We start from the raw sequence: 14,711 nt of genomic DNA on the forward strand, positions 1-14,711 counted from the left end.
AACAAGGTGGGGGCTGGAGAGTTGGCTCAGCCGTTTCTGTTTTTGTTTGTTTGTTTGTTTATTTGTTTGAGACAGGGTTTCTCTGTGTACCTTTGGCTGTCCTGAAACTCATTCTGTATACCAGGCTGGCCTCGAACTCACAGAGATCCACCTGCCTCTGCCTCCATGTGCTGAGATTAAAAGTGTGCACCACCACGCCCGGCAAGCACTCTCTGTTCTTGCAGAGGACCCAAGTTCAGTCCCCAGCACTCACACAGTGGCTAACAACTATAGCGAGACTCCAGTTCCAGGGACTCTGATGCGCTCTTCTGGCTTCCTTGGGCACCAGGCACGTGTGTGGTATATACATGTACATTCAGACAAAACACTCATACATATATAAAAAAAAATAAGGTGGAGAGAGAGAGAGAGAGAGAGAGAGAGAGAGAGAGAGAGAGAGCAAGCTGTGGATTCCATGTGCACACATACACACACACACATGTGTGCATGCACACACAAAGAGAAGAATGGCTGGGGTGGGGAAGACGAACCCAGGTATATGTGAGACAAACACAAAAGTATTAGGGAAATTTATTTCTGATAAGGACTGGCTAGTCCAAGCTTTGGATTGAAAGCATTTCCCGCTAGAGTTCCAGAAGGTTCCAAGCAGGCCCCAGCCCAGGTTCAGCCGCTTGGCCCCTGGAGAAAGCCCTTGGAATCTCTCAGGAACTCTGCTCGGCCCGAAGGTTGTCCATGTGGTGGGTGTGATATTGTCTCATGTGAACTTGCTCCTCTGGGCTGGACACAGGAGTGTTCCAGCAGCTTCGGGAGATCGGGTAAGAGAAAGTGAGAGAGAAGGGTCAACGAACGGCCTTAATTCTGCTTCCACTTTGCTGTGGGTTCCAGGAGTTTAGAAGAACACCAGAGTTCTCTTCCATGAAACCGGCCCTGCTAACCCAGTTTCTAGCTCCCCTGTGCAGTGGTCTCTGTTCTAAAAACTACGATGGGGTTTAGATAAGACCCTCTAAAGTTATTGTTGTTGTTAGTTGGGGGTGGGGTATGTGTGTGTCAAAGAGCACACGTGACCCAGTGAGCCTGCTCAGTGGGTGAAGGTCCTTGCTACCAAGCCTGAGAGCTTGATCCCTGGGTCCCACATGGTGGAAGGAGAGAACTGTCCCCTGACCTCCACATGTGTGTGGTGATGCACACGTGCTACACACGAAATAAATAAATCAAGTGTAACATAAAAAACAACTTTACAATCGGCCCCCTCCTCTCTGTCATTTTGTGCATTTTTACGTTTGTTTATTTTGTTTTTGTAGTCCTGGCTGGTCTGGATCTTGCTATAGACCAGGCTGGCCTTGAACCCATAGAGATCTACCTGACTCTGTCTCCCAAGTGCTGAGACTAGAAGCCTGTGACACCGTATCTGGCTCTCTCTGTCCCTTTGTATGTAATTGTACTAGCAAGAAAGAAGATATTTTTTCTTTTTTTTTTTTCAAGACAGGGTCTCATTAGCCCAGGATGGCCCTCAACTCCTAACTGGGGATGGCCTTGAACTCCTGACCCTCTTGCCTCCACCTCCTAGGTGCTGGAATTACAGATGTGCACCACCATGCAGTCTGTTTTAAGCAGAGCTGGGGAAACCTTTGTGCATGCGAGGGCAAGCACTCTACCAGATGAGCCGCACCCCTAACCTGGGAATAAAGAAACACTTATGTCCCTTCCTTTGGCTATCAGACCATAAACAATGGGTCCCAAGACATCTCACAGGAATCCCATGCTGGGAAGCAGAGGGTTGAAGCTGGTGCCAGCCAGAGGGAGACTGGTGGAAGACAATGGGGATGGGCAGTGATGGCGGGGACCATACCGTCACCAGCGTTGCTCAGCTATGCCTGGCTCACCCTCTATTTAAACCTAAAGCTTACATCAAGATCTTGTCTGGATCCCAGAGATTGACTTAGCAAGTCAATGGGTCTCTTTGTTACTCTTTCCCACGTAGGGACATTGAATACATACATCTCCTTTCTCTGCCTTGGACTACTTTTGATTTTTTTTTTATTCTATCACTTTGAAGTGTGTGTGTGTGTGTGTGTGTGTGTGTGTGTGTGTAGGCCAAAGCACTGAATCCCCTTGGAGCTGGAACTACAGGTGTTTGTGAGCTGTAGGCACGGATGCTGGGAACTGAACTCAGGTTCTCTAAGCTTAGTCCACACTCTTAACCACTGAGCCATCTTTCCCGCCCTCCTTCTATTATTATTTAATTGTCCCACCCAGGATGGCTGACGGAACACAGCTTGCTAGGGCTGCCAGCCCCTAGGCTTTGGCCCTAATAGGTCCAGTAATACCTTCTTATTGCCTGGCCCCACCCTAAATCCAGGGAGCCTTAAACCAGTGGTTCTCACTTTCTTCCTAACGCTGTGACCCTTTAATACAGCTCCAAGTGTTGTGGTGACTCCCCGACCATAAAATTATTTTTGTTGTTCCTTCATAACTGTAATTTTGCCACTGTTATGAACCACAGTGAAAGCATCTGCTATTCAGGATATCTAACATGTGACTCTTGTTCAAGGGTTGTCCATCGGCAAAGGGGTCATGACCCACAGGTTGAGAACCACTGCTCTAAAAGGTACCAATAGCTCTCTCTTGATTACACTCCACTGTTGGTTCCCGTGGGCCCGTGAGACAGAGTTCGGATCCTCTGCAGGACACCTCGATTCCCTGCTCATATCTGCTGGCAAACTGTCTCCAGGAGCAATGTCCCCGGCCCACACACCTCCCGGACATCTCGGCTTCCCCTACACAGAGATGCCTCTCCAGGTCCCTCCGGGCGTTGAATGTCTTTTCTTCTGGGAACTTTTGTGCCAGCCCCCAGTACTTCAGCTCTCTGGCTGAGATGTCAGAGCCAAGGCTTTTAGTGGGCTGAGCCTGACCGCAATTCACCTTTCCACCTGCGGGGCCTCACTTTTGGAGTGTTTTCTGACCACCCGCTTGCAACTCCAAAAACTGCCGCGAGGGGGCAAGCGGCGACCGCGGAGAAACCAAGCCTTTGATGGCGACAAGGGAGAAGGGCTATAGATAAATTTTCCTTAATCTTCAGGGGGAAGAACTTCATCAGACAACAGCAAGAAGAGACCAAGGCTACTGCTGGGAGGCGGGACAGCACCAACCCTATCCACTCACCTAGCGGATATGAGCAGGGCGAGGAAGACCGCCAGCAAGATTGACGAGAAGACGATGATGACCACAGTACTCTTGCTTCGGGACCCTGGGGCTCCTGGGAATGTCTGGGCTTCACAGGCAAGCAGTAAAAAAGTTATTTACCCTCACAAAAGGGTCATTTAGTCAGCTTCCAGACCAACCGTCCCGTGTCCACTGGGGAGGTGTAAGAATCCCATAGACTAGAGGAGGGGGTACGGGCAGAGAACTGGATAGGATCCACTGTGTTCCCTGATTTGGGGAGACCTACTTTCCCCAGGTCTCTGATGTCCCCGGTCTGTTAGCACCCCGTATACATTTTGAGCCACTCTTAGGTCCGCATACCTTGCTGCAGGTAGATTTCCTCAGACCACTCTGTCTCAGCCACAGGACCCTTGGTGCTCATCGCCAGGAACTTCACTCTGAACAGGAGACCAGCGTTGGTGGTGGGGACGCACCACCCCATGGTTCTGAAACCCTCAGATCTTAATGCCAGGGATCCCGTCCTTGGGGGAGAGCAGCCTAAGGCAGGAGTCGGGTCCTGGGACTAAAGAGCACAGCCCCAGAGCCCCACAGAAGCTGTGACCTATTCGAGTTGTGTGACATTGGCAGTGGCCCTCACTGTGTGTGTGGATTAGATCTCTCCATACCAAATATGAGTAAATCAAGCATCTAGTGAGAGGAGAAGGAGACCAAGGCTAGTCCCCACTTAGGAATGCCTGGTCTGGATCAGTGTCAATCCATACGCTCGGTCAGGACCTCCCACGACGGTGAGGCCTTGAGTTAGAAGGATGCTATTTAAAGATGTGACCATGTCAGGTAGTTCAACTGCCTGTAACTCTTGTTCCAGGGGATCAGACACGTGTGGCCTCTGAGGGAACCCACACCCATGTAAACAAAACAACACGTACATAATTAAAAACAAAATAATTTTTTCTTTTAAGAAAGAAAGAGGCCGGGCGGTGGTGGCACACACCTTTAATCCCAGCACTCGGGAGGCAGAGGCAGGCGGATCTCTGTGAGTTCGAGGCCAGTTTGGTCTACAAGAGGTAGTTCCAGGACAGGAACCAAAAGCTACGGAGAAACCCTGTCTCAAAAAATCCAAAGAAAAAAAGAAAGAAAGAAAGAAAGAAAGAAAGAAAGAAGGCTCAGGTTTTTTTTGTTTTGTTTTGTTTTTTTGGTTTTTCGAGACAGGGTTTCTCTGTGACTTTGGAGCCTGTCCTGGAACTAGCTCTTGTAGACCAGGCTGGCCTCGAACTCACAGAGATCCGCCTGCCTCTGCCTCCCGAGTGCTGGGATTAAAGGCGTGCGCCACCACCGCCCGGCTTAGGCTCAGTGTTTAAGAGCACTTGTTGCAGAGGATCCAAGTTCGATTCCCAGCATCCACATGGAGGCTCAACATCTCCTTGGGCACCAGGCACATATGTGGTACACAGACATACATATAGACAAAACAGTCATACACAGAAAATAATAAAAATAACTCTAAAAGGGAACTATGTAAGGACCTGCCTGTGATCCCCCAGTGAGAGGGTGGGGTGTGCTAGAGAACCCAGTCAGCTTGCTCCATGCCCAGGTTCCACCCCCAGCACCACTAACATAAATAAGAAAAGAAGGGAGGGAGGGAGGGAGGGAAAATAATGGGGAACTCAGGCACTCTATTTGACTTCAATGAACCTTCTAGTAGCTGCCCTGGGCTCCTGTCTGTCCCAGGCAGGGCCCCTCCCCCATCTTTGCTGCTCACCTGTAGGGGCCAGCACCTGGCAGAGGAGAGTTGCAGCCCAGGGACTTCATGGAACACTTGGTGTCATTGCCAACACGGAGGATCCGGAGCTGGCTGCCAGACTGGCCACCCTGGTAGTGTACCCGGCTGGTCCTCAGTGTGAGGTAGTAGCCGTTGTGGTCAAAGCTGGCCGGGGCATGTATGTCCTCTACCTTCTGCGGGGCAGCAAAGTTCTGGGTGGCTGAGGGAGGCACTGAGGGTCAGTCAAAGGGAATCGCGTGGGCAGGACCGCAAGGTCCAGGCTACCAGGTTCTGACAGCCTTTCCCAGACACAGCCCCCCAAGCACCTCCCTCCCAGCTCCCCGGCCTACCAAGCCTCTCAGACCCCAGCTCCGTTTGCCCATTTCACAGCGAGAAAGCAAACACGTACCATTGCTATGAGCCACCACCAGCCAGATGGGGTCTGGGTCAGAAAGGCTGACATTCTCAAACTGGCTCAGGGGCTGCTCCAGCGTGAAGGTGGACTGTGTGAGCCTTCCCAACAGGGTGGCGCTGGAGAGCTGGGGGGCATAGCCAATGCTCTCTGGGCAGAGTGGAAAAAGAGTAAATCAGTCCAGCTTCAACCAAGGCAGGATGTATCCATCACCAAAGCCACATTCCAAAGGGAATTAAGGAACATATATATATGCTGGGAATTGAACCTGGGTCCCCTAGAAGAGCAGCCAGTGTTCTTAACCTCTGAGCCATCTCTCCAGCCTGTTAAGGAACAATTTCTTCCACCACACTTTAATTAATTGATTAATTAATTAATTGGTTAATTAGTTCTCTGTCTCTCTCACTCTGTGTGTGTGCATTGTATGTGTGTGTGTGTGTGTGTGTGTACACAAACCCATGTGTGCCTCAGGTCAAGGACAATTTTGGGGAGTTGGTTCTCCACCATCTGGGTCCTGAGGATCAAATGCTAATTATCAGGGCTAACAAATGTCTTTACCACCTGAGCCATTTTACCTGATCCAAAATTAAGGAATCTTTATGGCAGGTGCCCTTGGGGGGCTGTGGAACGTCTGGACCCTCCCTCTCTTGGCAGCCTACTGGAAGGTAGATAGGTAGGTGCTGTGTCACTGGAGTGACGATCGAGGAATGGCGAGGGACAGAGGGAGGCTCAGGAGACTCAGATTTGGGGCGTCCAAAACCCTAGGCTGGGCTTGTCCAGAGACCCTGTGTGTTCCTCTTGTTCAAGCCTTGTGGTCCAGGCTCTCCCGGTCAAGCCTTGCGGTCCAGGCTCTCCCGGTCAAGCCTTGCGGTCCAGGCTCTCCCGGTCAAGCCATGTGGTCCAGGCTCTCCCGGTCAAGCCTTGTGGTCCAGGCTCTCCCGGTCAAGCCTTGTGGTCCAGGCTCTCCCGGTCAAGCCTTGTGGTCCAGGCTCTCCCGGTCAAGCCTTGTGGTCCAGGCTGGTTTGTTTGATGAGAATGAACAAGAACTAGAGAGATTTGATTCCATACGTAGTAAAGCGCCTACCTCCCAAACATGAGTTTAGATTACCGGAACCCATGTCAAAAGCGAGGCATGGTGAGAGGCCCTGTATGGGAGGCAGGGACCAGCTGATACCTCGAACTGATGGAAAGACTGGCCTGGCCCACATGGCAAAGTTCTGACCAATGAGAGACCCTGTCTCAAAGAGAAGGTGGAAAGACCCTGAATACCAGCATCCATGGTCTTCTGCTGACCTGTACACACCCCATAGAGCCACCTGTAATCTCGTGCATGTGTGCACAGAGAGAGAGAGAAGAGAAGATCCTCATAGAAAGGACAGAGGGGGAGGCACACAAATGTCCCCTGGACTGAGACCCTGACTCGGGACACAGACTACCTAGTGGGACCTGAGGCTAGCTCATCCAAAGACATTACTTGCTCCCTTCTCAGTTCTTTGCCACCCCCCCCCATCATCTTCCATTCGCATCGTGGCCACATGACCAACATCATCATGGTCACATGACCAACGTCAATCCTTTCAATCCTCATCCTTTAAGTCCCCTTCTCAGATCCATCTAAATAGTTTCGTATGCTACAGGGAACCCCGGGGAGCACCACAGCTTTGTCCAGCTCTGCTGCTCATGGGAGAAGCCCAGCTCTCCCCTCAGTCCTCCTTGATCCTCCCCTGCCCACAACCAAAGCCATAGCAGGGTTCCAGCTCCAAGCCCCTAACACTGGGACAATAAAAAGATGAAGTGGACCTTTGTACAAATCTTGTATCACTTCAGGGCTGTGGGGATGGCTCAGTGGGAAAGCAGTTGCCTTGCAAGCTTGGGGACCTGAGTTCTAATCCCCAGCATACACGTAAAAAGCCGAGTGTGGTGGCACACATCTGGAAGGCCAGCCGTGGTGGACACAGACAGGTCCCTGGACACTGGCACCTGAAGTGATCCTCTGAGCTCCACACTGATTGTGCACGGACACAGCCTTGTACACAATGTGTGTTTGATTGGAGACAGGATTTTTCTGTCCTAGAACTCAGAGATCCACCCAACCCGATGAGCTGAGTTCTATCAGCTGGCTCCTGAAAGTTGCCCTCTGACCTCCACACTTGTATCATAACAAGCATTCCCCAATCCCCATGCACACACAGATACATAGACACGCATACACAGAGAGACACACACAGAGACTGAACAAACAAATAATAACAAAGCCCCTGTTGTACTTTGGAGGACTAGGGTATCCTGTATACAGTAGGTAGCTAATGTTTGCTTCATTTGAGGGAAGGGTAATAGAGCTATGGAGAGGAGGGGCTACTTAGGAGCCATTGGTAAAAGTGTGAGCATGAGAATCCAAAGGAGGAGAGAAGCAGAATTCTTGCTCTTTAGTCTGGCGGTCGAGAGACAGGCAGCCATCTGTGATTGTGTGAGGTGGGCTGAATGTCTTGACACACCCAGGAGCCCAGTCCACAACCAAGGGAAGGGGTGCTGGGGTGCTGTAGGTATTCCATCCTACAGAGAGTAGAGTATGTGGGGGTACCCCGCACTCCCCAGCCTCACTCACCCAGACCTGCCCCACACTGGACCAGCAGCAACAGCGGCATCAGCAGCAGAGACTGTCTCTCTTGGAGCCCCATGGCTGGGATGCTGTCCCTTCTTCCAGATCTGCCTGCAGTATGGTCCCAGCTGCTCTGTCTGGGCTGGGCTGCTCTGGCTTGGAGGTGCCCCCTCGTCCCGTACAACTGGTTGGACCAGCTCAGGGGCTGAGTCCATAGGTTCTGGGGGATTCAGCCTCACTAGGCATGGGTCTGAAGAAAACAGAACAATGAAGGAGACAAGCCAGGACATCTGCACCCCACTTCAGGAGGGCCTGTGCTGGGAGGGGCCAGGGATGGAGCAGGCTGTTCTCAGCAAGGGCTGTCCCATAAAAACCCTGCTTACCTGTCCTGGGTCCTGGCCACTAGGAAGGGAGGGAGTCCCTTTATCTTCTAGACAAAGGACATAGAAGATAGGTGTCTCTTCAAGATAGGACCAAGATCACCTAAGCTGACGGACAAAACCTTGAGGTGGTCCAGTAAATATTGACCCTAGGACTGACTCTCTCTCTCTCTCTCTCTCCCTGTCCCCCCTTCTCTCCCTCTCTTCCATCACTTTCAGGTAGTTTCTACGCTGGCGTCAAACTCAGTACGTAGCCAAGGATGGCCCTGAACTCCTGATCTTCCTTCGTGAGTGCTGAGATTACAGGAGAGTGCAGGACACCACAGCTAGCAAGCCACAGTGTGTACCCACATGGATAATGCTGTTATATCTCTATGTGTGTGTGAGATATGTAAAGAAAGATGATAGATGATAGATAATAGATAGATAGATAGATAGATAGATAGATAGATAGATAGATAGATAGATAGAGAGGCTGAGATGTAGCTCAATGATAGAATTCTTTCCTGGCATGTATATGACTCTGGGTTCCTTGCCCAGCATCACAAGTATATGGATGTATGTGTGTGTGTATACATGCATGCATACATACATACACACATACATATTCTCTCTCTCTCTCTCTCTCGGATGTTGAGAGCAGTCATCAGAACAAGGATCCAGGTATAGTTAGTGCCTCACACCTATAATTCCAGCACTCAGGAGGACCAGGAGTTCAAGGTCTTCCTCAGCTACACAGCCAGCCTGAGCTACAGCACACCCCATCTGAAAAACAGCAAAACAGGGTAGAAAGGGCGTCCTTGCAAGAGCACATCCTTGCCCATCCTCTCTCAGGGCCCCGAAACTGGGCAGGGTCAGCCTCACACTTAATCACATCATACAGATGACAGGATGGTTCTCACAGGGAGGGCACTTCCTGCATCCTCACGGTCAATCGGTCAACCATGAGTCTAGGAAGCAGCCCTGCTCTCAGCCCCCCGACAGGCTGCTGCTCGCTCCCCTCCGTGTCTAATTCAGACAAATGATTCATGTATTTCTCCTTGTGTTGCCCTCTCCATTCCAGGCATCCTCTCTAGGCAGCGCAGAGACCCTTGTGTCAGCGCCTGTGGGGCCAAACAAGCGAGCCCAGAACTGAAAACTTAAAGTAATAAACACTTCCTTTTTCTTTACTTTTCAAAAGGTCTACAGTTTTTTTCTCCTTTCTTTTTTTAAGATTTATTTATCCATGTATTTTATGGATCTGAGCACTCTTTCTTCACACACACCAAACCTGATCCCATTACAGATGGTTGTGAGCCACCATGTGGTTGCTGGGAATTGAACTCAGGACCTCTGGAAGAGCAGCCAGTGCTCTTAACCACTGAGTCATCTCTCCAGCCCCACTTCTTTTTCTGATTTGTGCATCTATTAGTTATCTATCTTTGTATATGAGTATGCATAGCACGTGTGTGTGTGAGCACACACACGTGAGTGCCATGGCTCCTGTGTGGAGGTCGGAGGATGACTTTCCAGTTCCACCTTGTTGAGGCAGGGTCTTTTTGTGTCTGTGACTGTGTTGTGTCATACTCCAGGCTAGCTGGCCCCGTGAATGTCCGGCTGATTCTCCTGTTTCCACTGCCCGTTTCAGAACAGAAATTCTGGCATTACAGATGTGTACCCCTATACCTGGCCTTTAAAAAAGATTTTTTATCTCTCTCTCTCTCTCTCTCTCTCTCTCTCTCTCTCTGTGTGTGTGTGTGTGTACATGCACACATACCTGCTTATACAGAGGTCGGAGGGCAGCACTAAGGAGCCAGTTCTCTCCTCCCCTGGGAATGATGGGGCTGCAGTTCATGGCAGTGGAATATGTAGTAAGGCTGTTCACACCGTGGTGAACCAGGAAACAGAGGGAGCGCAGGGTAACCTTCAGAGATCGACCCCTAGTGACCTATTTCTGTGACTAGACCCCACCACCTCTCCACTACATTCTGAAACAGTGCCACAAGCTAGGGATCGAGTACTCAAGGAGTGAGCCTCTGGGGACATTTCAATTTAAGCCAGAACATGGTAGCTGCCTCTTTTTCCATTACACTGAGGGCAGGGGTCAACCTGCTCAGCTCCACCTGGTTTGTGCTGGGTTTATGATATGGCAAACAGATTTGTCCAAAAACTGATGATTTGGAAACTTCTTGGTGTGTCTGGCTGTGGCTTGGGGCTGCCATTTTATTTTTACAGCATCAAGGGGATGGCCATAATGGCATGGCTTCCTCCTTTCAGGGTCCTAGGACTGTCCAGCACCAGTGAGAACTGGCATGAAGGGAGTGGGTCCCGGAGCCCCAGAGGGACCAAGGAGTGCCATACCAAGTCACAAGGAATACTCCACCCCTTTTGACTTTTCTTGCTGTGTACCTTTGGGGGTGACTCATAAGGTAGGTGGGGCTCCCCACTTGCTACCTCCTCATACAAGTCAAATAGAGTTCCAAAGACTCACCCAACTCCAAGTCACCAAACAAAGGCTCAGCTCCATAGCAACTGTCACACCCACAGTCTGAGGAGGTACACAGGGAAATGGTGCCTCTAAGAGTTGATCAGGCTTGCCTTATGCCCTCCAAAGAGAGAGGGCTCAGTCAGGGCTTTTTTGGTCCCAAAGAGAAGGCAGAGAGTACTCGGTGCCCCCTCCCCCACCCAAGCCCTTATGCAGTGGGAAATGCTCCAGAACTCCTCAACCCCACCCTGGACCTGAGTCTTTCTACTACAAGATGATTTAGCCCCTACCAGTTCTGCTATGCGTCTCTTAGGACAGACAGCTTGCCACACTGAAAGTCCTGTGCTGTGCCCACCACCATAAACTAGAAAGTGCTTCCTCATCAGGTTCAGCAGTGAGGCACCCTCTGAGAATCCCCCAGAGAGGGGCTGGGGTGTGGCTCAGTGATACAGTGCTTACCTAGCATGTGGAAGGCTCTGGGTTCCATCTCCAGTGTGGCAAATGTAATCAAAAGCTATTTTTTTTTTTAAAAAAGCATCAAAACCAACCACAAATATACCAGGCATGGTGGCACAAGTCTGCAATTTTTCCCAGGCTGAGACTGTTTTGCACTGCACGGGAAATTCCAAACTAGCCTGAGATGCTTAGCTCCACACCAGGAAGAAAGGCTGGGGAGATGGCTCAGCAGTTAAGAGCCCTTGTTGCTCTTCCAGAGGACCCAGGTTCAGTTCCCAGCACCCATGTGATGTTTCACAGATGTCTGTAAGTCCAGTGGATCCAACGCTCTCTCCTGACTGCAGGCACCAGGCATGCTGTGACACACACACACATGCACGTAAATCACTCATGCAAACGAAAGAAACAAATCTTTTTTAAAAATTAAGTTCTTTCCTTAAAACATACAAAGAAAAGCATAGTTCTTTTTTTTGTTGTTGTTGCTTTTTTTAAATTGATTTTTATTGAGCTCTTCATTTTTCTCTGCTCCCCTCCCTGCCTCTCCCCTCCCCTTCAATACTCCCTCAAGGTCTACATGCTCCCAATTTACTCAGGAGATCTTGTCTTTTTCTACTTCCTTTGTAGATTAGATCTATGTAAGTCTCTCTTAGTGTCCACATTGTTGTCTGGGTTCTCTGGGATTATAATTTATAGGCTGGTTTTCTTTGTTTTATGTTTAAGAACCACCTATGAGTGAGTACATGTGATTATTGTCTTTCTGTGTCTGGGTTATCTCACTCAATATGATGTTTTCTAGATCCATCCATTTTCCTGCAAAATTCAAGATGTCATTTTTTCTGCTGTGTAGTACTCCATTGTGTAAATGTACCACATTTTCCTTATCCAATCTTCGGTCGAGGGGCATTTAGGTTGTTTCCAGGTTCTGGCTATGACAAACAAAGCTGCTATGAACATAGTTGAGCACATGTCCTTGTGGCACGATTGAGCATCCTTTGGATATATACCCAAAAGTGGTATTACTGGGTCTTGAGGAAGGTTGTTTCCTAATTTTCTGAGAAATTGCACACTGAAAAAAACCATAGTTCTTTTTTCAGTAGGGGAGATTTCAATGACATCATATCACATGGTATCTTCAAAACTTTTTTGTTATAGCTGGGTGGTAGTGGTGGCGCACACCTTTAATCCCAGCACTTGGGAATCAGAGACAGGTGAGTCTGAGTTTGAGGCCAGCCTGGTCTACAGAGGAAGTTCCAGGATAGCCAGAACAACACAGAGAAACCTTGTCTTGAAAAGCCAAAAAGAAAAAAAAATGTTACATTTATGTATATGAATGTGTTTGTGTGTGTGTGTGTGCGTGTGCATTTGTGCCACAAATACATGTGGAGCTCAGGGGACAACTTGGGGGGTTTCGTTCCTTGCTTCCACCATCCTGGGGATGGAACTCAGGCCATCAGGCTTGGCTGCAAGCTCCTTTGTCAGCTGAGCCATCTCACTGGCCCCTCACCAGGTGTCTTGAGGCTCTCTGGTATGCCAGAACCTCAAGGGCATTCTTTGTGGTCCAGTACTGCTATAGGAGGAGCCTAAGGGCTGGGGAAAGATAGGGACTTCATCCCTTCACTTCTTCCACGGAAACTTGCCACCTCCTGCCCTAGGCAGTAAGAGAACCCCTTCCCTGGGAGATGTGAATAGTGTTTCCTCTTCCTCCTAAGTTCCCAAGGACAAAACACAAAGCACAGCCCACCAAAGTTTGCCCTGGGAAACCGACGAGCTCGTCCAGCTTTACTTAAAGAACATGGGTGATCAGTTCCCCGGGGACCATAGGTAACCCCAAAGCAGCCGCACTGGGAGTCTGCACCAGCATGGACAATCCTGGCCCTGGGTCCCGGATGGAGCCCTCTGCATTGCCTTCCTCAGCACGTATGACTTAGCTCCTCCCCTCGGCACACAAACTATGTGCAGTCAAGGGCAGAACTGCACACAAATGGCTGAGAGGCGAGGCTGGAATTGCAGGTGAGGGTCCCATGTCCCTCCTCACCCCCTCCTGTGTGAGGAAAGGCCAACAGTCCACAGGCTGGAAAGCAGGGACAGTTGATTAGAAGAGAGATGTTGTTTTGCTATGAAGATTTAGGGTAGACATCCTCAGTAGGAAAAACACAACAAAAAGGGTGATGTGTACGCTTTTAATCCCAGCACTCAGGGGTCAGAGGCAGGCAGATCTCTGAGTTCAAAGTCAGTCTGGTCTATCAAGTGAGTTCCAGGACAGCCAGGGCTACACAGAGAAACCCTGTCTCGAAAACCAAAGAAACACTAAAATGGTGTCAGGTATGATGGCTCATACCTACAATCTCAGGAGTCTGAGGCAGGAGAATTGACTCTGGTTCAAGATCAGCTTGGGCTACTGGGCTACAGAGGACTGGAAGCAGGGCCAGGTTATGCACTGCAAAGCCCGACCCCGGGGACCTGCTTCCTCAAGTGAAGTCCCACCCCCTACCAATTCCACAACTCAAAACAGCCACCGGCTAGGGACTGAGTGGGACATTTCATTTTTAAACCACAGCAGGCTCTGTGATTCAAAGTATCTCTGAAGTCACAAGGCTCTCTGTGTGGAAGCTTGAGCGGCTCGAAACTGGGGTGATATCAGAGGACAGAGTGGAGAGCCGGGGTCCTCAGTCACCCCAGCAGCAACTGGAAGCAGCCAGATGGGGTACACGTGGGAGCAGAGCAACCCACGTTCTAAGCTCATGTCTTCCTGCTTCCTCTCAAACGTTTGATTTATTTTGTTCTTTTTGTAAAACTGAGGATTGAACTCAGGGCCTTACACAAAACAGGCAGGTGCTCTACCACTGAGCACACCCCAGCCCCTCACTGGGGGATTCTAGGCAGGGGCTCTACCACTGAGCCACACCCCAGCCCCTCACTGGGGGATTCTAGGCAGGGGCTCTACCACTGAGCCACACCCCAGCCCCTCACAGGAGATTCCAAGCAAGAGTTCCACTTCTAAGCAATTTCTCAGCCCTTCACTTGCAGATTCTTGCCAGGTGCTGTGTGTTGAGCCAGGCCCTCAGCCCAAAAGATGATAGATCAAGACAAGCAGCGATGATGCCAATAGGAATCCATTGTAGCCCAGGCTAGTCTCCAACTCGGGCCTCAACTTCCCGAGCACTGGGATTACAAGCATGAACCTCCAAGCCCAGTTTACCTTCCAGCTTTTTATTGCATCTTTCTTACCTCAAGCAGCCCCACCACTTACGAAGACTACATGTTGCCCAGATACCTGCTATAGCCTTAGGGCAGTGCACACCTTGTCCCAGGCTATCTCTCCTACCTACTTTACAGTATTTTTTCAAGATTTTTATTTACCTTCTATTATGTGTAGGTGTCTGTGTGTTGGGGTGCGGGGAGGAGGATGTGCACCTGAGTTCAGGTGCCTTTGGAGGCCAGAGGCATCAGATCCTCAATGGGGCTGTAAACCACATGTA

At 50.0% G+C, this 14,711-nt stretch overlaps 1 protein-coding gene across 1 annotated transcript; it reads right to left on the bottom strand.

The window, feature by feature from the left end:
• Positions 1-701: 701 nt before the first annotated feature.
• LOC130872210 (uroplakin-3b-like protein 1) lies at positions 702-8,011 on the bottom strand. The gene is made up of 6 exons (XM_057766082.1): positions 7,939-8,011; positions 5,331-5,483; positions 4,922-5,141; positions 3,523-3,599; positions 3,163-3,271; positions 702-801 (listed from the first exon to the last, which is right to left on the bottom strand). The coding sequence occupies exons 1-6, from the start codon at positions 8,009-8,011 to the stop codon at positions 702-704; spliced, it is 732 nt and encodes a 243-aa protein (XP_057622065.1).
• Positions 8,012-14,711: the final 6,700 nt, after the last annotated feature.

The sequence above is a fragment of the Chionomys nivalis genome, chromosome 3, assembly GCF_950005125.1.
Source record: "Chionomys nivalis chromosome 3, mChiNiv1.1, whole genome shotgun sequence".
In the NCBI taxonomy this organism is placed as follows: domain Eukaryota; kingdom Metazoa; phylum Chordata; class Mammalia; order Rodentia; family Cricetidae; genus Chionomys; species Chionomys nivalis.